The sequence below is a fragment of the Mastacembelus armatus genome, chromosome 3 (genome assembly GCF_900324485.2).
Source record: "Mastacembelus armatus chromosome 3, fMasArm1.2, whole genome shotgun sequence".
NCBI lineage: Eukaryota > Metazoa > Chordata > Actinopteri > Synbranchiformes > Mastacembelidae > Mastacembelus > Mastacembelus armatus.
Genome location: NC_046635.1, coordinates 15832005 through 15858923, shown reverse-complemented (window position 1 = coordinate 15858923; position 26919 = coordinate 15832005). Strand labels below are relative to the sequence as shown.

General features: G+C 38.6%; 3 protein-coding genes across 13 annotated transcripts in view; 1 reads left to right on the top strand and 2 right to left on the bottom strand.

The window, feature by feature from the left end:
• Window positions 1-13: 13 nt before the first annotated feature.
• LOC113122172 (phenazine biosynthesis-like domain-containing protein 1) lies at window positions 14-9818 on the bottom strand. Of its 4 annotated transcripts, none has more exons than XM_026293273.2 (10): window positions 9665-9818; window positions 8454-8553; window positions 7929-8027; window positions 7609-7718; window positions 7106-7135; window positions 6866-6954; window positions 1108-1199; window positions 777-860; window positions 393-455; window positions 14-244 (listed from the first exon to the last, which is right to left on the bottom strand). In XM_026293273.2, the coding sequence occupies exons 2-10, from the start codon at window positions 8512-8514 to the stop codon at window positions 132-134; spliced, it is 741 nt and encodes a 246-aa protein (XP_026149058.1). In that variant the 5' UTR covers window positions 8515-8553; window positions 9665-9818; the 3' UTR covers window positions 14-131. The 4 variants fall into 4 exon arrangements, with proteins under 4 accessions (XP_026149058.1, XP_026149055.1, XP_026149056.1 ...); XM_026293270.1 differs by lacking the exon at window positions 9665-9818 and adding an exon at window positions 8784-9315; XM_026293271.1 differs by lacking the exons at window positions 393-455; window positions 9665-9818 and adding an exon at window positions 8784-9321.
• hnrnph3 (heterogeneous nuclear ribonucleoprotein H3 (2H9)) lies at window positions 9671-18792 on the top strand. 5 transcript variants are annotated; one of them, XR_003294834.1, is made up of 12 exons: window positions 9671-9751; window positions 10473-10565; window positions 11002-11157; window positions 11383-11526; window positions 11597-11695; window positions 12609-12747; window positions 13537-13736; window positions 14718-14813; window positions 15840-15955; window positions 16183-16318; window positions 17394-17501; window positions 17775-17863. XR_003294834.1 is itself a non-coding variant. In XM_026293266.1 (12 exons), exons 2-12 carry the CDS (start codon window positions 10478-10480, stop codon window positions 17852-17854), a joined length of 1311 nt encoding a protein of 436 aa, XP_026149051.1. In that variant the 5' UTR covers window positions 9671-9751; window positions 10473-10477; the 3' UTR covers window positions 17855-18792. The 5 variants fall into 5 exon arrangements, 4 of the variants coding, with proteins under 4 accessions (XP_026149051.1, XP_026149053.1, XP_026149054.1 ...); XM_026293266.1 differs by having other exon boundaries at window positions 17445-17501; window positions 17775-18792; XM_026293267.2 differs by lacking the exon at window positions 9671-9751 and adding an exon at window positions 9905-10248 and having other exon boundaries at window positions 17445-17501; window positions 17775-18792.
• Window positions 18793-18966: 174 nt separating this feature from the next.
• The window catches only part of rufy2 (RUN and FYVE domain containing 2), a 42898-nt gene continuing 34945 nt past the window's right edge, over window positions 18967-26919 (bottom strand). For 3 of the 4 annotated variants that reach the window (XM_026293263.1, XM_026293264.1, XM_026293262.1), the window contains 3 exons: window positions 23480-23528; window positions 23166-23246; window positions 18967-21079 (listed from right to left, as the gene is read on the bottom strand). In XM_026293263.1, coding sequence (XP_026149048.1) covers window positions 20936-21079; window positions 23166-23246; window positions 23480-23528 — 274 coding nt within the window. In that variant the 3' untranslated portion in view covers window positions 18967-20935. Of the gene's footprint in view, window positions 21080-23165; window positions 23247-23479; window positions 23529-26354; window positions 26457-26919 lie in introns of those variants that run through there. The other variant, XR_003294833.1, reaches the window with a different exon arrangement.

Below are 26919 nucleotides of genomic sequence, written 5' to 3'. Positions count from 1 at the left end.
AGCCTAGTGATGATTTTTTTTTTTTTTTTTTTTTTTTCTTCTTTAAGCATTTCATTTTTATTAGATGTTTCTTTGTGCAGACACATATTCATAGTATCTGTTTCTCAACCTGTTTGCGGGCATTTCTGTGGCTACAGTGTGATTGATCCTTGCAGTACAGTAACAGCTTGCCCAGCTATGTTGATCCTTCCGTCATCTCTCACTTCCAGTTCCAGCTCTCCACCTCGACTGGAGCATTGGTAAGCTGCATAAACATAAATGAGTATCGGTTCCATTCAGTTTAGTTAGAATGGACTATTTATAGTTTAAGTGAAGTGTACATTTAAAATGCTTAGTGAGAGATTTCTGAGATGTTTTGCTAATCAAACACAACGTGGAATTGGATTCTTTACCCAGCATTTTCTTCTTTCCTAGTTTCTTAGACCAGTAGCTACCTAGCACTGTGTGAGCAGATCCTGCAAGAAAAGAAACCACGTGACTGTAAAATGATTTGCAAATTTTTCAGGTAAATTGTACGATGCACACACATTAGTGTCTTTACTACACAAAGTGCTAGATATCTTATTAGTCTTGTCTATAGATGCATTTGTACATGATAGCATAGAATCCAACAATAATGACTAGTAGTAGTACTGCAAAATTATTGTAAAGATGACATGGTTGTTATTTGACAAAGAAAATCCAGCCCATACCAAATGAAGCCTGTGTGTGAGTGAATTTGCATGTATGTGGGCTGTAGTAGAAGTAGTTAAAGCTAGCTGAAGAGGTTTTCCTACCAGTGACGGGATCCTCAGGGATGCCATACCATGGAGCAAAGTATCTGGAGTAAAAGTCATATCCTGGCTGGCAGTTTGGAGATCCTAGTTGTACATGTGCAAACATTTAAAACAGAAGGTTTTTAGTTTTAAAATGCTGGGAATCAACATGGACTTTTGGGAAAGACAGTTTTATTTAAATCTCAGATTTCATACATACATACAATGATGTTGACTTAACTTTAATACTTCTGTAAATGAATTTACAACATGTGGTCTGGGACATGTCATAAAGCTGTCTAACAACATCCCTGTGGTCTAGTTAAAAGAGAAAATTTTCATCTCTGGTCACCTTTAATGGTCAGTATTAGTCCTTTGACTCTTCCACTCCTCTCACTGCTCTGAAGGGTGACAGGGTCAACTTTCAGACTTGTTAGCACTGACCTGGAGACAACACACATACAAAATGTATTTTTATGCTGTAAAATTATTACAGCAGTTATATGACAGTTAAATTGACTTGTGTTTTCTTTAGGGTCCCAGTGTTATTCAATTCAATTTTATTTGTATAGTGCCAAATCACAATACAAATCATCTCAAGGCACTTTACAAAAACTAAAACTAAAAACCCAACAATTCCCTTATGAGCAAGCACTTGGCGACAGTGGAGAGGAAAAACTCCCTTTAACGGAAGAAAAGAAACCTCCAGCAGAACTGGGCTCAATTTGGGCGGCCATCTGCCTCAACCGGTTGGGGTGAGTGGATAGAGCAGAGAGAAAAGAACAGCAACAATAAACAATAAATAGACACTGCAGGTTGGTGGGACCAGTAACTGCACATCAGCGATATACAGCTCCAGGACCAGGGACACCTGCAGAAGGTACAGAGAGATAGAGGGAGAGAGCACAAGGTTAGTGACATTCAATGGTGGAATATACATGTGAGGTGGGAGGAGAGGAAGGGGGGGCTCAGTGCACCGATGGTCCTCGGGCAGTCTAGGCCTATAGCAGCATAACTAAGGGATGGTTCAGGGTTGCCTGAAGCCAGCCCTAACTATATGCTTTGTCAAAGAGGAAGGTTTTAAGTCTAGCCTTAAAAGTACAGAGAGTGTCTGCCTCCTGAACCCAGGCTGGGAGCTGGTTCCACAGGAGAGGAGCTTGATAACTAAAGGCTCTGCCTCCCAGTCTGCTTTTGGAAACTCTGGGAACCACAAGTAGACCTGCACTCTGAGAGCAAAGTGGTCTATTGGGATAATATGGTACTATGAGGTCTTTAAGGTATGAAGGAGCTTGATTATGAAGGGATTTGTATGTGAGAAGGAGGATTTTAAATTCTATTCTATATTTTACAAGAAATATGATCTCTCTTGCTAGTTCCTGTCAGGACTCTGGCTGTGGCATTCTGGATTAATTGGACGCTTTTTATGGAGATATTGGGACATCCAGATAGTAACGAGTTACAGTAATCTAGCCTTGAGGTAACAAATGCATGGACTAGTTTTCTGAATCATTTTGAGACAGGATGTTCCTAATTTTGGAAATGTTGCGCAGGTGAAAGAATGCAGTTCTGGAGATTTGTTTTATGTGTGAGTTAAAGGACATGTCCTGGTCAAAAATAACTCCAAGGTTTTTTACAGTAGTGCTGGAGGCCAGGGTTATGCCATCTAGAGTAGCTATAATTTTAGAAGTTTAGAAGTTATTTCTGAGATTTTTTGGCCCAAATATAATGACTTCTGTTTTCTCTGAGTTTAAAAGTAAAAAGTTACTGGTCATCCAGGCCTTTATGTCAGTTAGACAGGCTTGAAATCTGGTTAACTGGTTTGTGTTAACAGGTTTAATAGATAGATATAACTGAGTGTCATCTGCATAGCAGTGGTAATTAATAGTGCTTCCTAATGACATATCCTAAAGGAAGCATGTACTGGGTGAACAGAATCGGTCCTAGCACGGAGCCTTGTGGAACTCCATAACTAACTTTTGTTTGTGTGGAAGGTTCATCGTGGACATGAACAAACTGGAATCTGTCCAATAAATAGGATTGGAACCATTTTAACACTGTTCCTTTGTTTCCAGAGGAACAGTCTCCAGTATAGAAACAAGTCCATTATCTGAGGCTAAGAGAAGATCGTTGGTAACTTTTAACAGTGCTGTTTCTGTACTATGATGTGCTCTAAATCCTGATTGAAAATCTTCAAATAGTTCATTCCTGTGTAAGGAATGATAGCTGCTTAGCAACAGCTTTTTCTAGGATTTTAGAAATAAATGGCAGGTTGGATATTGGTCTATAATTAGCCAAGACTCCTGGATCAAGACTAGGCTTTTTGAGTAAAGGTTTGATTACTGCAGTCTTACGTACGTACGTAGCCTGATACTAGAGATAAATTTACCAAGTCTAATAAAGATGAGTTAATTAATGGCAGGGTGTCTTTAAGCAGTCTAGTCGGGATGGGGTCTAAGAGACACGTTGATGATTTCGATGAAGCAACTACTGATGTAAATTCAGAGATCTATGGGAGAGAAGCAGTCTAAACATAACTGAGGTCCTACAGATGATTCAAGAGCTACTGTAGTAGAAGATTCATTTATTGCAGGTATAGGAAGCATCTGCTGAATTTTATCTCTAATAGTTGTGATTTTATTTGTAAAGAAACTCATAAATTCATTACTGCTGAGAGCTAAGGGAACACTGGGCTCAACAGAGCTGTGACTTTTTGTCAGCCTGGCTACAGTGCTGAAAAGAAACCTGGGATTGTTCTTATTTTCCTCTATTAGTGATGAATAGTATGCAGTTCTGGCTTTACAGAGAGCTTTTTTATATGTTAGTAGACTGTTTTTCCACGCTAGAAAAATTTCCTCTAAGTTTGTGGAACGCCACTTCCTTTCCAGCCTTTGTGATGCCTGCTTTAAGGTACGAATATGTAAATTATACCATTATACCATTTTCTGATTCACTAACTTCTTTTTCAGAGGGGCTACAGAATCACGCAGTGAGGTTACAGCGCTGTCAACAATATGATCAATTTTGTAGGGAGTGGGATTGAAGCAGCTGCCCTCCACTATGTTTATACTTGGCATAGACGTAAATAAAGATGGAATCATTTTCTTAAATTTATTAACAGCGTTGTCGGATAAACATCTGCTGTAGTGGAATTTTCTTCCAAAACGCTGCATGATCCATCATTTTAAATTCAAAAGTTATTAAAGAATGATCTGACAAAACAGGATTTGGGGGAAAAACTATTAGATGTTCAATTTCGATGCCATAGGTCAGAACAAGATCAAGGGTGTGATTGAAACAGTGGGTGGGTTTATTAACGTTTTGAATGAAACCAATTGAATCTAATATAGAATTAAATGCAATGCTGAGGCTGTTATTTTCAACATCTACATGAATGTTATAATCTCCCACTATAATGACTTTATCTGATCTAAGCACTAAATCAGACAGGAAGTCGGTTAATTCACTTAAAAACTGAGTAAGGGACAGGTGGACGGTACACAATGACAAGTAGAACTGGTTTTTGTGTTTTCCAGTTTGGATGCGAGAGACTAAGAGTGAGGCTCTCAAATGAGTTATAAGTGCTCTGAGGATGAAAGTTTAATAATAAGTTTGAGTGGAAGACCTCGACCTGTGCTTCGAGGAACATGATAATTTTTATGACTGAGGGGGGTTGATTCATTCAGACTGACATATTCATCCTGCTGTAACCAGGTTTCAGTAAGATAAAGTAGGTCAATTTGGTGATCAGTTATCAAATCATTTACGAACAGAGATTTAAGATGAAAGAGACCTGATATTTATTAATCAACATTTGACAGTTCTGTTTTTCTGTTCAATAAGAGGAGCGGTCTTAAGTTTTATGAATAACTCCTCTTGTGTTAGCTTCTAATTTATTTGATTTATATGTTCGAGGGGCAGACACAGTCTCTATGTGGCGGCGGCTCTAAGGAAACTGCAGAGAGGCGTTTTAGACTGAGTCTCTGCATACTGGTCCCCACCCTGGATTGTCAGGCTTTAGGTCGGCTAATAAACTCGGCCAAATTTTTAGAGATGAGAGCTGCACCATTCAAAGTGGGATGGATGTCGTCTCTCGCTACCAGACCGGGTTTTCCCCAGAAAGTGGCCCAATAGTCTATGAAACCCACATCGTTTGCTGGACACCACCTAGACAGCCAGCGACGGAACGACGACATGCGGCTAAACATGTCATCGCTGGTCAGATTGGGGAGGGGTCCAGAGAAAACTACGGAGTCCGACATTAATTTAGCAAATTTACACACCGACTCACCATTAATTTTAGTGACCTCCGATTGGCGTAATCGGGTGTCATTGCTGCCGACGTGAATAACAATTTTTCCATATTTCCGATTAGCCTTAGCCAGCAGCTTCAGATTTGATTCGATGTCGCCCGCTCTGGCCCCAGGAATACGTTTGACTATGGTCGCTGGTGTCTCTATTTTCACGTTCCTGACTATTGACTCGCCAATTATCAGAGTCGGTTTCTCAGCGGGTGTGTCGCTGAGCGGGGAAAATCTATTAGAAACGTGAATAGGCAGGTGATGAGCCGTGGGCTTCTGCTTAGGAGTACGTTTCCGTCGGACCGTCACCCAGGCTAATTCTCCGGGCTGCTCCGAAGCTGCCCTTGGACCGCTAACAGACCCTGAGCTCGGTGGCTCCACACCAGCTAACGGGGCTGGGCTAGCTGGCTTTTGTTCGAAGGTGCGGAGCCGCGCTTCCAAATCAGTGATCCTCGCCTCCAAGGCTAACAGAACCTTACACTTATTACAGGTATCATTATCGCTAAAGGAGGCAAAGGAATAACTAAACATGTGGCACACCGAGCGAGAAAGAGATGGAGAGGGAGAGGCCATGTTAGCTAAGCTAACTAGCTAGCTAAGCTAACCAGTAGGAAATAGCAATAAATACCGGTCAAAATAGAAAGGTACTTGACTAGCACCGGAATGTAGCATTTTAGAGTTTAGTTGGTTTATAGGTGTGTTAAACTATAGCTACTCTGTTGCTTATCTGTAGAGGAACTATACAACACACACAACACGACACGCTCGCAAGACAAAAGTGATTCGCTTTAGGGATGGGAATGTCGACTCTCTGGAATCGATACTTCGATATCCGCTGGTCGATACTTTCGATACCACTCCTAATAAAAAACGTACAATTAGTTTTCACTTCTGAGAGTTTTGGATGTGAGAAAACCAGCCCAAGCGTATTTTAAATGGTCTTCCGTATCACATGATTATGGCAGCCAATCAGATGTCAGAGCTTTCGAGAACCAGTCATGCACTGCAGAAATGTATTACTCTCTCCACTCTGCAGCGTGGAGGGACCTCCTCCGTCTCAGTGCTGAGAGGCACGGCAGCATGGAGAGAGATAGAAAAAGAAGCATTGTGTGGTGCTATTTTTCACCCACCACGAAGGGAAATGCTATTTATTTATTATCATTTTATTATTAGCATTTAAACAAGTATTTTATGTTCATGAGCATTATTCATGTTGCCATTGCAATAAAGATATTAATCAACACTGCAGTGATGATTTTCCTTTAAGGTGCAAAAGGTATCGGTATCGTCGATACTGGCTCTGTAGTTACTTGGTGTCGGATCGATACCAAATTTTGTGGTATCGCCCATCACTAATTCGCTTACCCGAAGAACAACACCAACAGGGGGAGCCAGCTCCTTGCTCCTTGTTATGCTTATATTTATTTGTACTCAATATGTTGTTCTTTTTTTTTTTTTTTTTTATTTCTTTCCACATAAGGACTTGCTTTAATGTACTGTATCATTCTGCTCTGAAGCAAAGCTCATATTTATATCAAAAAAATGTTTTTGCCCTTATTTGATAGAAAAGTGAAGAGAGACAGGAAATGCGGGAAAATGTGGTATATGATGGCTGGTCCAGGAGTTGAACCATGGAGAAAATAAATTGTGAATCTTGAAGTGTGAGCAAATGTCTGCACATAGTTCCGCACAAAAAAAAACAAGGCACAGCAATCAAGCCGTTGATCCATTTTCAATAACCCTTCGTCTTGGCTCAGCAATTGACTATGTCAGAAAGCTAGTAGCATGTATTTCTGTTATTTGGGTTAAAACCTGTCACAGCTGTCAGCCAGTCGAACCAGCAGTTTCTCAGTGTTGGAGCTCAGATAAACATCTTGAACTGGGTGGTTTCCCACTGCTGCCTGAATTACATGCAGAGGCACAAACACAAGTATGTAATCATAGTTGCATAAAGGGTTCATTGAGATGGTTTAATATGGACAGTAATGCTGGAGTCAGTGCCGTAAAACGTTTACTCTGAGAAGGGAGTCTATCTGCTGTAAAATCTCTTACCTTAATGATGTCTCTGAACTCATTTGGATCCTGAGAAAGTTTGGTTTTACAAAAAAAAGAAAAATCTGTCAAAATTATAGCATTCTGTAATCAGTTAAAACAGTTTTGCTTATCCCACCTCAATGATTTGCATAACTGTTAATAACATGCAGCATTGAATGTCTGCAGTTTTATGGTTTCACAAAAACTTTTAATAGTGGTACTGAGCAGAAGTGTGTTCACTGGAATAGACCATAACATGGAAATCTGTTTAAATGTTTTCTTTGTTCAAATTACATTTTTTTTTTTTTTTTTTTTTTACTATATTTTTTTTATTTCTAGCGATCAATTGCATTGTTTTGGTAATACTTTCATTATTAAGCCCTTGCAGATCTACATAGTAAATCTTTCATCTTTAGACATATCTTAAGAGAAATAACAGAATTTCTGATAGTAGATGTACACCATGCGAGAATTGGCTGTTTCTGTGGCATTGTCTGGATGTGTTTATCTGACCACTGTACCTCCTGAGTGGGTGGGTTGAGAGGAAAGTCCATAACATAGCCTTCCCCCTTACGTGTGACAGCCAGCTCTCCACTCCTGGTCTCAAACACCAGTGTGGGATTTATGTTCTCTAACAGATAAAACATATAAATAAAATATGCAGTCTATTAGCAAAGAATTCTTTGCATTCCCTTGTATGAAGCTTTGTTTTGCTTCACAGTCTTTATCGCAATAGCTTCAAAACATCAGTCAAATTAGCATGACTTCTTCAATGGTTTGTCTCTAATTGTTCTGTGATTTTCCACAGCTACAGTAAATGTGTGTCTGGTTTGTATCTTACGCTTATACTGGAATAGCACTGCTGCAGAGGCCAGAGTGGCATGACCACACAGATTCACTTCAGTGGCTGGCGTAAACCATCTAAGGTGAAACCTGGATCCTGTTAATCACATTTTCAGATTAAGGCTTTTATCAATCAAAATGTCTATGCAGAATGATACTGCGTCCTTATTCAACTACTACATACTGATATTAAGCAGGTTTTGAGTTGAGCATGTTCACACAAAAGTGTTAAACTACACTCAGACAAGACAGACGGTAGAGTATGATCAGTTTTTGAATTTGCTGTTGGTCCGCAGTGCACAGGTGAAATGGAGGGCCTGCTTATAGCAGAAAAAAATTCTGGATCGTGGTGAAATGGCTTCAAAAATCTTGGCAAACAAATATAAAATCTTAGAAAAACTTAAAATTTGTACATCTGGCATCGCACAATATACTATGATTAATATATGCTATATCGATAGTTCGATAATTAAGTAGGCTATATGACGGTAGTGTGGTAACCAATATTTGATCATCTACTAACCTTTAGTGAAATCATCGGACTGATTGATCCTGGTGATGAAGGCTGTTTCTGACAGATTCATCTCTACTGCTATCTTCTGATACAAATCATCACTCAGCTCCTGCCCGAGACATACCCATACAAACTCCAATCTTTTATTGTAACATACGATGATTTTGCACTGCTATACATGCAGAAATGATGTAAGACTGCTTAGAACAAATTCTGTAATCTTGTGACATGAACTAAAACTTCACGCTCAATCAACAAGCCTGAAGAAGTAACACACAGTACCGTAATGATATAAAAGTAGATTGAGATGCCATGGTATAGTTTAATATTCTTACTCACACGTATTAATGGACAAACTGCCGCAGGGTTCCCCTTGAACGGTGAATTAGTAAAGGCATCCAGCGTATATACTGGAATTTCCATCATGTTTACGCTAAAAATTAAATTAGAATGAAACTGACAGTCTTCAGTAAATATGGTCTGTGTGACACACGTCTAACCAGGACTTTCGACCCCGACTGTTCACTATCAGCAGTTCCGTATCAGTGTTGTTGTGTTTAGAGTAGTGTCAAACAGGATTTCTGCTTGTACCAGGTTGTTCTTACAGACTCCAACACAATAACTGATTTATGTTTGCATTTGACCGTAAAATCAAAAGTAGCAGGTCTTAGTGTATTCGCAGTGCGTTTCATTGGTTACATCCTGTGTAGGATTCAAAATGCTCTGCCTTCCTGAAATGTGGAAGACCCCGCTTACTGTTCTAATGAACCCAGGAAAAAATGAATTGTTGCTAATTTATTAAATTAAAAATCAAAAGGCTTTAGCAGTTTATAAATCGAATAAAATAATCTATACCAGCTGTAACATTGGGTTATAAACTGCTTGACACACACGAATGCATCACTAATTTTAATACAATAATATAATAAAATATTCGGCATTGGACATGTGCTTTCAGTATGTAATGGTAATATTTTTGCCTACATGTATTTTACTACTATGCTACTGTTTGAAATACTAAATAAAACCTATATTGTGACAGCATTTCTACACTGTCCTGTTGCAAGTTTTATTATTATTACTGTTACTGTTGATAATGACGGTGATGTTGTACATAAAGAAACGTAAAAACTATTTTTGTAATTAAATAAATAAATTGCTGTTGTTGACAAACCGTTCAACCGTTATCGTTTATATATTCAAGTGTCGCGATAGCATACCTGAGACTGTTGTTGGCTGTGTTATCTAAAGCTTGGGACAGGAGCAGTAGACCGGGAACGAGAGGCGACTATAAGATAATTTCACAGGTTTTTGACTTTTTTTTTTTTAAAACTGATGTCAGACACGTTACTAGATGGCGATCTATTTTAATATCCAATAACAGCGTAGGATCATTATGAATTGAACGAATCTGTCTTGTACGTTTGACCGTTGTGTCCTATAGTTATAGCATTAGCTAGCTGCTAGCCAGCTAACAGCTAATGTTATGGGGCTAGGCTAACAGAACGTCACATTGACAGTATGCAGAGAAACGTTAGCATCATTAACCAGTCTTCCATTTAACGTTAGGCTGAGAAGGGCTTTCCTGTGGCGAACCTCAGAGAACAGATAACGGCTTTGTGTTTGAAAAGGTCTTAATGAGTTAACGTTGAAACGTCTTGGTTTTACCACAACCTTAAGACAGTTTGGAAAGAGGAAGGAGGTCAAACGTTAACAAGTGTTATCTGAGATGTCTGGTTATCGTTTAATTTACTAGCGTTAGCGGCAAAACTTGGAAGTATATACAGATTCAAAACTCACTTTGGTGAGTTTTGCACCAACATAAGCTTCCTGCGGAGTACATGTTGTGTTATGACACCGAGGACATCTAAACAACATGCATGTTTTATAGTTGAATGCTCCTCTGTTTGTAATAGATATAATAGATATACAATTGAAAATACCAGAGATGTCAATTTCAAGTATCATGTGAGTATCACAGATTAAGTCATTTAATGTCTTGCTACTGTGTTGTGCTATTTGTGGCAGTGAGGATGTCATTGAATGAAGAGGGTTATGTGGTTCGGATCAGAGGCCTACCCTGGTCCTGCACCCAGGAGGAGGTGGCCAGTTTCTTCTCTGGTGAGAATACACTCACAAATCTTTAGCTAGAGGTTAATGTTTGAACAGTTTTATAAAGACTGTTAAGTCAATGTTCAAATGATACATTCAGTTAATTTTCTTGGTGTTGAAATTGTGATGATATTTCACAGTTGTTGGTTTAGGTAATCAAGTCAACATTCAAAGCTGACAAAAAACTGTCTTACTTGTGACCATGTGTTAAGAGTAACAGTGAGCACAAAGCATAAAACATTTAATTGAGACTACATCCAAGAGTCCTCTCTCCCCTTGCAATGTGCCTTGCTATTATGCACAGACACAATCTGTGTTTTTTTACCTTTTCTGAGCTGTTATCATGTCTTAATGTTTAAAATTTTAGATTTCAGTATTAGATAGGTTCCAGTGGTACACTGTATTCTGTTTTACTGTTTTCTCATCCCATCTTACTTTTTTACAGACTGTGACATTGTAGGGAAAGTAAACGGAGTGTGTTTCACCTACTCTAAAGAAGGCCGTCCTAGTGGAGAGGCATTTATTGAACTGAAAACAGCTGAGGATTTCAAGAATGCACTTTCCAAGGACCGTAAATATATGGGACACCGGTACATAGAGGGTAAGCAATATGAACCATAGTAACAGACCAGTAAATGTTTGCCCTGTTCTAATTTTCTCTTTTCTTTTTGTATCATGGCTCTCCAGTATCAATTTTTCCTTGTCAGCTGTTTGTGTGTGCACATCATAAGCTTTAAATAATAATCTTCTGAAAAATGTGTATTTTTATAAGTCTAATTGTAATTAATAAAAATATGTGATTTGTTTGTTATATTTTATTTCTCAGTGTTCAAGTCAAACCGTAGTGAAATGGACTGGGTGCTGAAACGTAATGGTCCTGCTGACTATGACAACTGCAGCGGTTGTATGCTGAGACTTAGAGGCCTACCCTTTGGCTGCAGCAAGGAAGAGATTGTTCAGTTCTTCTCAGGTATATAAACACTTAAATTTTATCTAATTATTTTATGAAATTCTAATATTAATATGTACATATTTTGTAGTTACACTCTTCACCAAGTGTTGCAGCAGCAAGCCTAAATGCAAAAAAAAGGATTTAACTCTTGGTGCAAGAGAATCAACGCAGACAGATAAAATGTCAGGTAAATGTAGGCATGCTTAGCCCTATATTAGTTCTATGAGACAATAAAATATGATTGTAAAGTACTTCCAGCTATTTTCAACAGCACTTTTGACACAATAGGTTTACCTCATGAAAACATACATCATAAAGCTACATTCAGTACTGAAAATGCACAGTTTTGCCATCACTTAACATTATCTTTTCACATAAATAAGTTCTTCTCATCTCTTACAAAAAGTGTTGTTAATAAACCTTTATTACCTTATTTACAAATTCTGTCCCTATGGTAGGTAGAATTACATATCTTCATGCAAGTGTCTGTATGTCATGGCCTAAAGGTCTAATGTGTGTTTGTTCTTGTAGTACAATTGTACTGTAATTTGTCTTCATAATGAAATGTTAGTATACTTCTTACCATGTTGGAGCTAAAACATAATGTGTTTTTGCTATATAACCTAGAGCTATCATGCCTCCTAAAGGGGGTGAAATGATAGGATGGGCTGGGCTGGTTTGCAAGGAGACCATTCCATGACACTGATTTGGGGTCACTGCTGACATCCTCTGTCTAGGATAGTCATAATGAATTACTATGAACGAGTGCCACTCAGCACTAATAAATAATAATTTGGCTAGTGATATAAATTCAACGGTGAATCAAACATTTACTCTGCATTTCATAATAATAATACCATGACTTTTACTGACTCCAGGCCAGTACTTACTTTATTCCCCTGCTGGACCCTCACAAGTATAAATTTAGTCATCTGAAATGCTCCTTTCTAATACAGTCTTTCAAGATACTACAGCTGTTTTTATTCGCTGTAATGATATATATTAATCCTGAAAACCCCAGTGATGCAATGGGTGTTGTTCTATCTATTCTATATCAATCTACCTACCGACCTATGTATTTATGTGTGCTTGGGTTGAAGGGTTGAGAATCGTGCCAAATGGGATTACTCTGCCAGTGGACTACCAGGGAAGGAGCACAGGGGAAGCCTTCGTGCAGTTTGCCTCAAAGGAGATAGCAGAAAAGGCTCTGGGGAAACACAAGGAAAGAATAGGGCACAGGTGGGACAGATGGGAAGGGGATGGGCTGGACTGGGTTGGGCTTCTATTGTAGTATTTAATGGGTGGTCAGAAAAATTATGGTTTTAATAGGATGGGTTTTTTTTATGGGTGAATGATAAGCATGGGTTGTGCTAGAATCATTATAGTTAACTGTAAAATAGTGCAGTAAATGCTAATGAGATACAATTTTTTTTGTATTGTAATTATGGTAACATGTTGAATATTTGGATGAAAGCTCATGTATATTATCTATAGGTTATCTAAAGATCATTATGTACCATATAGAGTTTTACTGATGATCGTTTAAGACCTGGGAGTTATATTTAATTGTGATAGAGCAACATCTCGGTATATTAGATATTTTTTTGGCACTTCTTTTATGTTCTTTTATGCATGTGTCATATAGCTAATTTACTGTGGGGAATAAGGATTAAGTAAAGAAATAGATCAGAGGACATTCAAGGCTGTCCTTCCATTGATGCATCAAAAGCTTTCATTAAAAATTATTAATACAACACATTAAAGCTGTTTAAGGATTTTCTTAACTGTAAGTAACAAGAGGTGAGATTGGTGTAGTAATCTGCTACAGCCCTAAGCCCAGCTAATAATGACATTTTGTCATTCAGACACTCAGCTCCAGGTTTAAACAACTTAAACCACTATGTTGTGTGTGTGTGTGTTTTTTCTCTCTGCAAATCATCTCTTTCTGTATGTAACCAAAGCGAAACCAGTTCTGCACCTTAACCATCTCCTTTCTTGCATATACCACTTGGGCCTCTCATATTACAGGTACATAGAGATTTTTAAGAGCAGTCGTAATGAGATCAGAGCCTATTATGAGCTTCCTCGGCGTGGGATGGGAGGCCAGAGACCAGGGCCCTATGATCGACCCATGATGGGAGGCCCCAGGGGAGGGTTTTTTGGGCCTGGGCCAGGTCGTGGTGGTGCACTGATGGATGCCATGAGGCCTGGAGGAGGTTATGGAGGAGGTAAGCAGTGTTCTTTGTGCATATTTGTTTCCTGCATCTGCAATTGGTGAGTGAAAATTAGTATTTGATGCCTCACAAAGCAATTAAAACATTTCTATTTCAATTCCAGGTTGTAATGTTAACGAAAAAGGCAAAGGGGGGAGTGAATACTTTTGCAATGCACTGTATATATGTATGCTGAGATCATGTGACACTTAGACAGCTGGACTTAATTTAACTAATTATGTGACTTCTTAAGGTAATTGGTAGCATCAGAACCTCTTTAGGAGTTTCATAGCAAAGGGACTGAATACCAAATTTAAGTTTTTTATTTTTTAGAATTTTTAAAATAAGTTATTTTTGAATTTAATTTTACTTAATCAACTATTTTGACTAGATCCACTAAATAAAAGCCCAATAAAAATTTATTTTAAATTCCATGTTTTAATGCAACAAAATAGGAAAAAGGCAAAGGGGGATGAATACTTTTGCAAGGCACTATAAGAAGTATGTAATGTTTTTTATTTATTTATTTGGGACAGTACACATTAACAGTGCATTAATATGCATGTGATCACCCTGTAAATGAGCCAGATTGTAGCATAGTTGCTAATTTTATCTGTATATACTTAATGGCTTGTTCATTTCTGCTTTACAGTTGGGTCTCATTTTCTGGCAGTGGTTACCTATTAAAAGTTAAATTCATAATTATACAGTTCACACCATACTGTGCAATCAGTAGCATTATTCAAGAGGTGCAAACATACATAAACTTTATTTCTTTGATTTATTTTATCATGACAGGCACACAAATGTTTCACTGACCCACATTGTCATTATTTTCTTTTCTGAGTCTCAGATGTTTTATTATTCATTTGGCCTGTGATTCTGTTCTGTCTTCTGTGTTGTGGAGCACCTGATACCTGCTTCAGATATGTTATATTTCCTGTGTGTGTTAGATTACAGTGAGTTCTCTTGTTGCTCTGTGTTGTCTGTGTTCAGGTTACAGTGGCTTTGACAACTACAATGGTTTCAACAACTACTGTTTTGGCAATGGCATGTTTGATGAGCGGATGAGAGGGGAGAGGGGAGGAAGAGGTAAAGTCCAAACTTTATTTGTGTGGCATTTAGACATACCTAATTAAGCCTCAGTTTACACAAAATTTTGACAGGATTAGATGTTTCCAAAGAATTAAGTTGTTCAGATTTTTGGGGTGTTTCACATTTTCACTTTCAAATTAATAGGTGATTTAAATATTCTAGACCTCAGCATGTTTAGGTTTCATATTCTTCATATAAATAAATGCCTATGAATCGAAAGCAGTGGCTTTTTACAATCTTGGCTTGTATTGCATGCACTTCATGTGAGATGCTGTGCTCTGCACACGCTACATTTGCAGTATAGACATGTACAGTGCAGTGTATTTTAAAAACGTGGCTGAAATAGTTGCTGTGTATGGTGAATCCCACTTCCACTAATTGCATCCACATTTCCCTGACATGCATGTTTTCCATGCACCTTAGTCCCACCCATGATGCAAAAGATGCAAGGAAAAGAAGCCAGGCAGAGGAGCCAGGAAACATGTTTTAAGAGACACAAGACATGATTTCAACCAATCCTTAATGTGCAGTGTCCACTCACAAACTGATGTCCAATAAAGTGCCGTTTCAGAAGGGGACCCATCTTCAGGGGACCCATCTTCAGGGGTCTGTAACAGACCCCTGAAGATGCACTCGCATCGCATATCGTCGGTTATAGCTCGTCCAGACAGCCTCCTTGCTCCTCTGTCCTCCCTCTTCAGAACAGAAATAATCTCTGGTATGTCTTTCATCATGGCTGACCAAAACAACTTACAGGGAGCAATAATATAAGGGAGCTGAGACTCACCCAAGGGGTTAGAAAGTAATTCTTCTGTGGAAGATGAGAAGTGACATGACTAAAATTATCTAAGATCTATCCAAACTGAACTTAAGACAATGTATTACTTTATAAGGCCTTTTATTAATAAATATGTATTTTTCTGCAGATACTCTGTGCAAAACATAGTTTATGGCATGTTTTCATTTTTATGATAAAATCATCCATAGGTTGTATTGTTAATCAATGGATATGTTTGGGCTCAGGGATGGGAGGCCATGGTTATGGTTCTCAAAGTAATGGTGGTTCAGGCTTTCACAGTGGCCATTTTGTCCATATGAGGGGTTTACCTTTCCGTGCCACAGAGGGAGACATTGCTAAGGTAAACACACACACATGCACACATACAGTTTCAGTTTTTTTTTTTTTTGCTGCCTGCAGCCTGTTGGGAGCCAGATTATGGTCTGACCATAGACTTAGATCCATGACCTCATGAGTTGTATTACATAATTTTTGTAGGTCATTTGAAAAAAGCAAAACAAAATGTTAAAAAAAACAGATGTGTCTGTCTTGTCTGCCTACTTGTGTGTGTGTGTATGTGTGATGTAGTTCTTTGCTCCTTTGAATCCACTGAGGGTCCACATTGATGTGTCTCTTAATGGCAAGTCAACTGGAGAGGCAGATGTGGAGTTTCGCTCCCATGAAGACGCTGTGGCAGCCATGTCAAAAGACAAGAATCACATGCGTATGTGTTCTTTTTTCCTCTTCAGCTTGTCTATCCTTATATTGGCTCTGACCCCATATTTTTACACTACATGGCAGGGATATGGATGAATTATTGATTATTTGATAGAAGTCAGCAACTAAATGAAATGAGGAATAGTGTTATTTTAGCCAATTGGGCAACAAGGTTAAATTTCTGGCATCTGGCTTCATCCTGCATAATATGCGCTATCTGTCCGTGGTTCTGCTAGAATGATGTGGAGTCATTTACTGTGTCACCATAAAAACTTTGAGGACTAAACAGAGGGGCAAAAAAAAAAAAAAAACAGGGTTTGGGATAGCAATGGTACTAATCAAATAATCAACCTAAATTGTCTGGAGTATTAATAAAATAATGTCCATGTCCACTACCTTCAATTACCCAAGACGCAAAATCACTTATTTCTTAACAGAAGAATGCATCATATTTATCAACAACTCAATAATAGCACAGATTTGAAAGGTTAAAGGATAAGCTACCAGAATTTTATTTTGTAATTGAGTAGATCAGGTTGGCCACAGATTGTTGAAATGGATATTTAGACCATAAAAGCTATAGTAAACTGAAGGATTAAGCTAGTGCTAGCATGAAACTCAAAAGGGAAACGCTACCCTGCTCTCCTTGCTCCACTACATTCCACCCAGATCTTTACTTAGAGTACATTGTCCTATCGAGCTGTCAGTCAGCCACAGCAGTGTCCTCAAGCAGGTAATACCAGCTTGAAGGAATGGAAGAGCAAACCTTGAGCTTGATCATGTAGTGATTGAAAATTGTGAACTTACCTTTACTGACTGGTTAGCTGAGCGTCTGTCCGAAACCTAATATCTCTGCACTGCTGCCAGGCTGTTCAATAAGATTGGGCCATAAAACATGCTCATTAAGATATGGTTTGGAGAATATTTCTATTTAAATATCTAACAAAAGTTAGCTACTGTAGTTTTAATCAAATAAGAACCCTGAAATAAGACAGTATGTTTCATGTCAGTATTTTAGATTTTCATATTATACCTAAACTAGTTGGGAAAGTGACCAGGTGGATTTTATTTACATTAAACAGAAGAAACAGGTACTTCAATAGGCTGAGTGTTGGATTGGCGTTTCTCCACAGAGCATCGCTATATTGAGCTGTTCCTCAACTCAACAGCCAATGGAGCAGCTGAAATGAGTGAGTTTTTGTCGACAATTCTCATTTAAAGAATTAAATTTTCATAAATGTTCTGGTGCTGATCACCATTGCTAATGTAGTAATTTTTGATAATTCACTGAAATTTGTACAGATGACTGTGATAAAAATGCGTGTCCACTCACTGGTGTTCTAAATGTTTACATAATAAAAGTGGGTGCTTCTCACACACAACTATATAGTTGTATTAGTTCACAAGGTGTCATTATGATCTTGAAAATTTTCAGACTGACCTGTTTTGAAAAACCCTTTCAGGTCGTGGCAGTGGTAGTTACTACGGTAACTCAGGAGAGGGTGGTGGTTCACGGAGTAGCGGACTGCGTTGTGCCTACTGATGATGTCATCCTACTCTTCCAATCCTCCTGATGTTTTTCTCCCATCTCTTTAGGCCACATTTATTTGATTAACATTTATAAGCAGGAGCTGATACAAAGTTACCCATTTGTTACACAATAGTTATGGGCTGTTATTATGGGATGTAACATAACATCACTTCAGCTACTGCCAACAGACCCAAGTATGACCCAATAAGCACTATTATTACACCATTCCTAAAAGTGCATGATGAACACATGATAATATTAAAATGTTGAGTCATGTTAGATATTTATTTCCTATTTTTTAAAAACAATTGGATATTGTAATGTTTTTCATGAATGACAAAAATAAAATATTTCTTTAATGATATAAGTGAGAAATGAAACACCTATTTGCTGTTCCATAATTTTGAATGGCACTAAATGAAAAATGAGTTTTTAGCAGCTTTAATGGGATGCACTTTAATTTATCTTATCTCTGTTGGCAGATGTAAAGCAGTGTAGATGTGGTTACGTTGACTCGAATAACTTGATACTACTTTAGACATACTTTAGCCTACTTTAGGCTAAATACTACTTTGGCTTAAAATGAGGTCTTGAGTGCATTATGCTTCAGGAGGTGGAGCAGTGACAAGTGATCTCAAAACATCATAGGCAACTCTCACTGTAAGTTTTTTTTTTTGTGATTTTTACAATTCAGTCTGTTAAATTTTTCAGCTGAACATTTGACCATCCTGTTATATGTACTTTTAAACCCAATTTCCTGATTTACATGTTGTAAATGTGAGCGATTGTGTCTTCTATGAATGTTTTCGCAGTTCAATTTAGAATTTAAGAGCAAGCTGAATATTCCAGTCTGAAAGAATGGAAGTAAAATAAATTCTCTATATTTGAGCTGTAAGATAACTTATGCAGCTGTTGTACATTCTGCATAATAAATTTTATATTTAATTCTTTATTGTTCCTGTGACTTTTGCAAAGATATGTTTTACAGTTGCAAATAATGATTTCTGAGTTGTGTGACTGAGAAACAACTGTATTCTGTTGGATAGGAAATACACAAATCGCAACAATGGTAAATGTTTACAGGAGACAATCCTACATGAAAATTACTAAATAAAACAAAGCACTCAGTTTTTAGCTTGATTTAATCAGAAACAGCCACAGTCAAGGCAACATGACATTGGCAATAGAGTTCATTTGAACTGACAGGAAGCTAAACAACCAGATTATAAATGTATATACAGCATGCACTCATATCAATACTATACAAATCCCACTTAAAACTGGGAGATTTCTAAGAACAAATCTACAAAACATTTCAGGCCTGAGTACATTTCAGAAATATCTGCCTGATGTATTTCATCATGTTATGATAAAATTATGGCAATTGGAAATAGAAACAAGAAAAAACATTTCCTGAAATGAATCCAGGTCTGTTTTTATCTCTTTATGATAATGAATATTTGTAGTAGTTCTTGAAAAATCATAGCTTGCAAACATTACATCCACAATGTGCAGTGCTCACAGAATAAACGCTCACAGTTTTCCATCATTGGAAACAAATCTACACAAATTACATCAAAATGAACGTCAAATGAACAGGGAAAGAAACCAAATTCCCTAGATTTCCAAAAGTAATAAAACACAGCCAAATGAGGTTAAACAAATTCTAATTTATAATACTCATACTAAATGAATCTATATTATGGGCAATACAGGATTGGAAAGTGTTTAAACACAGTTTGTGGCTATGTTGTCACAAATATCAATCACTCAATGAAGGGGTTGTATTGTGAGCTGTGATTCATCAACAAAAGAACCAGATGTCATTTAAATAAATGACCAAACATCTAAACATGGCACCTGTTGCTACTCTTGGTCCTTTAAACAGCATTCGATGAATTACTGTCTCAACAGTGAAATGTACCTTGGATCTAGACTGCTCCCTTGGCTAGTGTTCCTACTTATTACTTTTGGCTGCTATTATCTAGTATCTACAGTAATCCTGTGTGCAGAAACACGGGGTTCCCTTTGGCAACAAGAAGTGAAATTCATGAAAGCCATTTCCATAGGCACAAAAGGCAAATACCTTGAAAGCCACAGGCCCATTAGTCTGACATCAACGGAGCTACTCCTGCTGGGAGCAGTGATCATTCCTGTGCTGACTTTACAGAAACGTGTCTCACTGTTGCTTCCATGAGTGTTTTTTCAGACAGGAAAAAAAAATGAAAGCAATTTCTCTTGATACCACATTTTTTATCTTCTCACAGGCAACTAAAACATATCCAGTTTATATTTCAGTGCAGCATTTAGTTAAGTAGGCTTTAAATCTCTTGGAGTGGATTTGAACTTTTGAGCCTGTGTACATGCTAGTGTTAATTTCAGTGTATCTCAAAGGGTGGCACTTTAGAGTTAGACTCAACAACAGTATCAATATCTGTTTGGCTATACACTTAACTGTATACAGTTTGAGGCTTAATGCACACATTATAATAATGCAGCACTACATAGGGCCAGAGATTTATTAGCAGCACTGTTAATCACTCTCCGTGTAGCTGAACTTTCAGTTCGTTCCTCCTTTCATCGCAGCCCTCTGTCCTCACCCTGAACCTTACAGCACAATTTTTATTAAAGTCTACACTGTTGGTCACTCACAAGGAATGCAATTCAGCTTGATGTCCTCACACCTCTTGTGCCTTTTGGAGTCTGTTGACTAGAAAGATGTCTTTCCTTCATTATATTTTAACTTTGGCACATAACTGATTCACATTTAGCTCATTTGAACTGGCAGGAAAATGTCCTGATTGTTTACGATGCTTAAGAAGAACAAGCACTCTCCTGTTTCAATTTCAAATAATGATCAATCAAGTCAGAAACTTTGGGCCATGTTTTAGTGGACTGATCAAAGCAGATTACGTGCAGACAAAGTAGTGAGGTCAAACAAAAATGTGTTTGAATGATAAACAACTGGAACATCCCTAGGAGCAAATAATATCTATAAATTAGGAGATGGGTCATATAGAGGACTGGAAGGTGGGTATTTACCAGTCTAATCTCTGATAAATTAAAGCAGTGCTGTCAGCAGTGTGGGGTCCTTTATGTTGGATTAGAGGAGCATCGCTGGAGGAGAAGGGCATGGCAGGTGTCACAAACTCTGACTGGTTTTGGTGAGGCAGGCAAAGGAAGCTCATTATCAGAACAGCTGTTACAGAAAATCTCCCCACAGTTCCTACAGTGGTGCTGAAGACAGACAAGATTTTTTAGGATACCTAAAAACTGCTGTTTTGTGTGTAGATTACACATAAATTAATTGTTGGGTTAACCAAATCATTGTTTATTTCTTGTGAGCATCAGTCTATGATGTGTATGTATGCACATCATCACATTCGGAGTACACCCCTCACATTTTTGTAAATAATTTATTATATCTTTTCATGTGACAACACTGAAGAAATGACACTTTGCTACAATGTAAAGTAGTGAGTGTACAGCTTGTATAACAGTATAAATTTGCTGTCCCCTCAAAATAACTCAATACACAGCCATTAATGTCTAAACCGTTGGCAACAAAAGTGAGTACACCCCTAAGTGAAAATGTCCAAATTGGGCCCAATTAGCCATTTTCCCTCCCCGGTGTCATGTGTGACTCGTTAGTGTTACAAGGTCTCAGGTGTGAATTGGGGAGCAGGTGTGTTAAATTTGGTGTTATTGCTCTCAGTCTCTCATACTGGTCACTAGAAGTTCAACATGGCACCTCATGGCAAAGAACTCTCAGAGGATGTGAAAAAAAGAATTGTTACTCTACATAAAGATGGCCTAGGCTATAAGAAGATTGCCAAGATCCAGAAACTGAGTTGCAGCATGGTGGCCAAGACCATACAGCGGTTTAACAGGACAGGTTCCACTCAGAACAGGCCTTCCCATGGTCGACCAAAGAAGTTGAGTGCACGTGCTCAGCGTCATATCCAGAGGTTGTCTTTGGGAAATAGACGTATGAGTGCTGCCAGCATTGCTGCAGAGGTTCAAGGGGTGGGGGGTCAGCCTGTCAGTGCTCAGACCATATGCCGCACCCTGCATCAAATTGGTCTGCATGGCTGTTGTCCCAGAAGGAGGTCTTTTCAGATGATGCACAAGAAAGCCCGCAAACAGTTTGCTGAAGACAAGCAGACTAAGGACATGGATTACTGGAACCGTGTCCTGTGGTCTGAAGAGACCAAGATAAATTTATTTGGTTCAGATGGTGTCAAGCGTGTCTGGCGGCAACCAGGTCAGGAGTACAAAGAAAAGTGTGTCTTGCCTACAGTCAAGCATGGTGGTGGGAGTGTCATGGTCTGAGGCTGCATGAGTGCATGAGGGAACCATGAATGCCAACATGTACTGTGACATACTTGAAGCAGAGCATGATCCCCTCCCTTCAGAGACTGGGCCACAGGGCAGTATTCCAGCATGATAACGACCCCAAACACACCACCAAGATGACCACTGCTTTGCTAAAGAAGCTGAGGGTAAAGGTGATGGATTGGGCAAGCATGTCTCCAGACCTAAACCCTATTGAGCATCTGTGGGGTATGCTCAAACGGAAGGTGCGGGAGTGAAAGGTCTCTAACACCCATCAGCTCTGTGATGTCATCATGGAGGAGTGGAAGAGGATTCCAGTGGCAACCTGTGAAGCTCTGGTGAACTCCATGCCCAAAGAGGGTTATGGCAGTGCTGGAAAATAATGGTGGTCACACAAAATATTGACACTTTGGGCCCAATTTGGACATTTTCACTTAGGGGTGTACTCACTTTTGTTGCCAGCGGTTTAGACATTAATGGCTGTGTGTTGAGTTATTTTGAGGGGACAGCAAATTTATACAAGCTGTTATACAAGCTGTACACTCACTACTTTACATTGTAGCAAAGTGCCATTTCTTCAGTGTTGTCACATATAAAGATATAATAAATTATTTACAAAAATGTGAGTGGTGTACTCACTTCTGTGAGACACTTTATTTTTGCAACAATGCAGAAATCACACAGTTTACACCAGCTGACCTGTTCAAGTAAGTTTTGCTTGGTTTGACTGCCATAAGTTTCTCTTTTTAATTATCCAATATAAAATATACAAACTAAATCACTTCCTGCTCACCTATGATTTTACAGTAATGACCCAATGTAGTAGAAAAAGTAAAATATAACAAACTGTTGTATCAGGTGACAAAGTTGTGCAAAAAGAATGTGGATTATTACCTAGACAACAAACAAACAGCCAACATGATTTTCAGTGCTAGTTGTGACTATATATGTGGCTTTTGATGTGGAAGCACAGAATTGTAAAACTGACCTTTCGTCTTGAGATAGAAAACTCCTTCTCACAAAGTTTGCAGTGGCTGGCTTCCTTGTCCTTTAACCAAACCTGGCCCCCCTGAGGCAACACAACAGCATCATTACACAAACTATTTCACTTATCCCAAATCAGCTTTGTTAATGGCACAACCAAGATGCAGAGTGTGCATTGTACAGCACTAGATTTTTTTCTATTAAGTTCAATTTAATTCAAATATTAGGGTATTTTAATATCTACCAAAATTAGCCAGCACCTTGCTGATGACTTAACAGTTTGTTCTGCTAGTTTTATCTGTTTAAATGGTGTTTTACCTGAAGAGCTTTGTTGGCTTCTTTGATGTCTTCAATCTTTAGTTTGGATCTGATGACAAAAAAGTCCAATGTTAATAATTAAAATCCAGCATCGTAGGTCAAGGAATAGTTTCTAACTCTCTAAAATAATTAAAAGTAATAAAATAGAGATCATCTTTTTATTACATTTAAGAGCATTTTGGCCTTCTGAAGAATTGTACTTATCAAATATCTACATGTAAAAACACTGTAATCATGTGTAATCTTAATACTTTTAATTTAGGACTTTAAATAGTAAAATAATTTACTTGTATGAGAATATATGTAGTTAATAGATTTTCCTTTTCAAACAAGTAAATATATACAAATTCTAGGCAACATACAATATTGTCCCCAGGAAAAGCTACACGAACTCTGCTAGCCGCGCAGGCTAGCCACGTCAGGCAACACAGGTGTAAGAAGTCTGTACTAGGTTAAAAACAAACACGGTGTGAGCTTAGAGACTGTTGACACTCAGACCACAGAATAGCTCTCCTAACGTATGTATTGCTAATTTACATGTTAAACTTACATAATAATAAAATGCATTTCTCCAATACCTTCTGACGTGCTTGTGAATAAAAACAGATGCCTAATTAAGACCCGATCTGACTATCTTTTGGATTTGAAGCATCTGTTTAGTTTTGTGAGCTAAAGAGCCATACAATATCAGTTGGGATATATTCTCTCTCCTTGTGGTTCCCATACAATGCGACAGGATTTAAAAGAATTAAAGTTAAAAATAAAAATAAATATTAAATATAAAGATTGAGATAACAAAAATCAATGACTTTCCGAACATATAGACTTGAATGCATGCTTTATTTTATTTGGGACTGTCCGCAAAATACTGCTTAGTGTGACTTTGTATTGTGATTTTAATACAATGACATGCATTTATATAGATGCCACAAACCACCAGGACCACAGATAGCATGGCACGGCCCTCAAATCTTTGAGAGAGACCAGACACCTGATGGGCACAGCCCAGACCGACCACACTGCTGCCACACAGGCCAGTGGGTCCGTGCTACTCAGGCCACAGAACAGCGCCCCTATAGAGTCAGCTTCTGTAATGGTTCATGCCACCGACAGGACAGACCACACTTTTAGCTACAACCCCCTCTCACACACTATCTCACTGTTGTTTTGCTTGCATCCTATCGTTGGTTTCTTTGATTGTTTTTTTCTGTGTCCATGGGCCCGCCCCGTATAAATTGATCTCAACCAAAGAGATTCCAGACTAATTCTTTGTATAGAAGAGAAAAAGAGTTATTCTGGCGGGCCAGGCTAGGAATTCACCACTGTTTTCGTGATCGGAGTGTAAATGCTAAGGAGGCGCTGTGAACTGTATGTGGGAAGATTATCGAACTACAGAATGCACACCCCAATGGACTGTTTATTATCACAGGAGATTTCAACCATGAAAATCTCAAGTCAGTGCTCTCTAAATTCCATCAGCATGTGGACTTTGCAACAAGAGGAGAAAACACACTGGATCTTGTTTATGCAAACATCCCTGGTGTACTGGAAAATGGCGACTGAATTGGCTTCATTCTCATGGGGCATAATGCTATGGGTGACATCACACTGTATAGGTCCACTCCCCTATTTGCCATCAATGGTGCTGACCAGCTGACAGATGTTCTTATTGACATCTTCAACATACAGTGGGTACGGAAAGTATTCAGACCCCTTTAAATTTTTCACTCTTTGTGTCATTGCACCCATTTGCCAAAATCAAAAAAGTTCATTTTATTTCTCATTAATGTACACTCAGCACCCCATCTTGACAGAAAAAAACAGAAATGTAGAAATTTTTGCAAATTTATTAAAAAAGAAAAACTGAAATATCACATGATCATAAGTATTCAGACCCTTTGCAGTGACACTCATATTTAACTCACATGCTGTCCATTTCTTCTGATCCTCCTTGAGATGGTTCTGCTCCTTCATTGGAGTCCAGCTGTGTTTAATTAAACTGATTGGACTTGATTAGCCCCTGTCCCAAAGAAGTCTTCTGTGTCCTGCCTCAGACTACTGCCAGGTTCCACTCACACCCATCATCTTGAAGTCCTTTGATCAGCTCGTCATGATGCACATCAAGTTCCTGCTGCCCCCACTGCAGTTTGCATATCATCCTAACCGTTTCACAGATGATGCCATCTTCACCACACTCCATCTGGCCCTCACTCATCTGGACCATGACACCTATGTTCAAATGCTGTTCACAAAATTCATTTCAGCATTTAACACCATCATCCCTCAATACTTGATTGGGAAGCTGAGCCTGTTGGCTCTGAACACCTCCCTCTGCAACTGGATTCTGGACTTTCTAACTGAGAGACCTCAGTCAGTACAGCTCAGGAACAACAACTCTAGCACCAGTACAACACTGACCAATGGGGCCACAGGGCTGTGTGTTCAGTCCTCAGCTGTTCACATTGCTGACTCACAGCTGTGGAGATTGTCAAGAGCACCAAATTTCTTGGCGTTCACCTGACAGAGAACTTCACCTGGTCCCTAAACACCAGCTTCTTTAATAAGAAAACCCAGCAGTGTCTCTATTTCCTGAGAAGACTTAGGAAGGCGTAGCTCCCACCATCTATCTTCACCATGTTCTACAGAGGGACAACTGAGAACATCCTGAGCAGCTGCATTACTGTCTTGTTTGGAAATGGCACTGCCTCTGATCGTAAAACCCTACCGCGGATAGTGAGGACAGCTGAGAATATCATAGGGGTCTTTTCTTCTCCCTATAATGAACATCTACATCACACACTGCATCTGCAAAGCCACCAGCAATGTGGCAATGGCCCCACACACTCTTCACACACACTTCACAGACACTTTTCACCATCCTGACTTCTGGAAAAAGGTAGAGAAGCATTCAGGCCCTCACATCCACACAACGTAAGAGTTTCTTCCCACAGCCACCTCACTCCTCAACAAAAGGACACTGGAACAATACACACAAACACACGCACACACAATAAAACACCTATTTGCAGATTTGAACAAATAACTGCTAATAGTCCATCACCAAATGTTTACATGTATAGTATTTATTATCACATGGACAATCTATCTGTACTCTTGCAGTGGGTACGGAAAGTATTCAGACCCCTTTAAATTTTTCACTCTTTGTGTCATTGCAGCCATTTGCCAAAATCAAAAAAGTTCATTTTATTTCTCATTAATGTACACTCAGCACCCCATCTTGACAGAAAAAAAACAGAAATGTAGAAATTTTTGCAAATTTATTAAAAAAGAAAAACTGAAATATCACATGGTCATAAGTATTCAGACCCTTTGCAGTGACACTCATATTTAACTCACATGCTGTCCATTTCTTCTGATCCTCCTTGAGATGGTTCTACTCCTTCATTGGAGTCCAGCTGTGTTTAATTAAACTGATTGGA

Excerpts from the sequence above, each read along its gene's own strand:
- LOC113122172 (XM_026293270.1), bottom strand. The coding sequence starts at position 8,870 with ATGATGGAAATTCCAGTATATACGCTGGATGCCTTTACTAATTCACCG. Across the intron at positions 8,028-8,453 it reads GTCCGATGATTTCACTAAAG|GATCCAGGTTTCACCTTAGA; the intron begins GTTAGTAGATGA and ends TGTGATTAACAG. Across the intron at positions 6,955-7,105 it reads AGTTCAGAGACATCATTAAG|GCAGCAGTGGGAAACCACCC; the intron begins GTAAGAGATTTT and ends CATGTAATTCAG.
- hnrnph3 (XM_026293266.1), top strand. The coding sequence starts at position 10,478 with ATGTCATTGAATGAAGAGGGTTATGTGGTTCGGATCAGAGGCCTACCC. Across the intron at positions 14,814-15,839 it reads AGGGGAGAGGGGAGGAAGAG|GGATGGGAGGCCATGGTTAT; the intron begins GTAAAGTCCAAA and ends GTTTGGGCTCAG. Across the intron at positions 17,502-17,774 it reads CAATGGAGCAGCTGAAATGA|GTCGTGGCAGTGGTAGTTAC; the intron begins GTGAGTTTTTGT and ends AAACCCTTTCAG.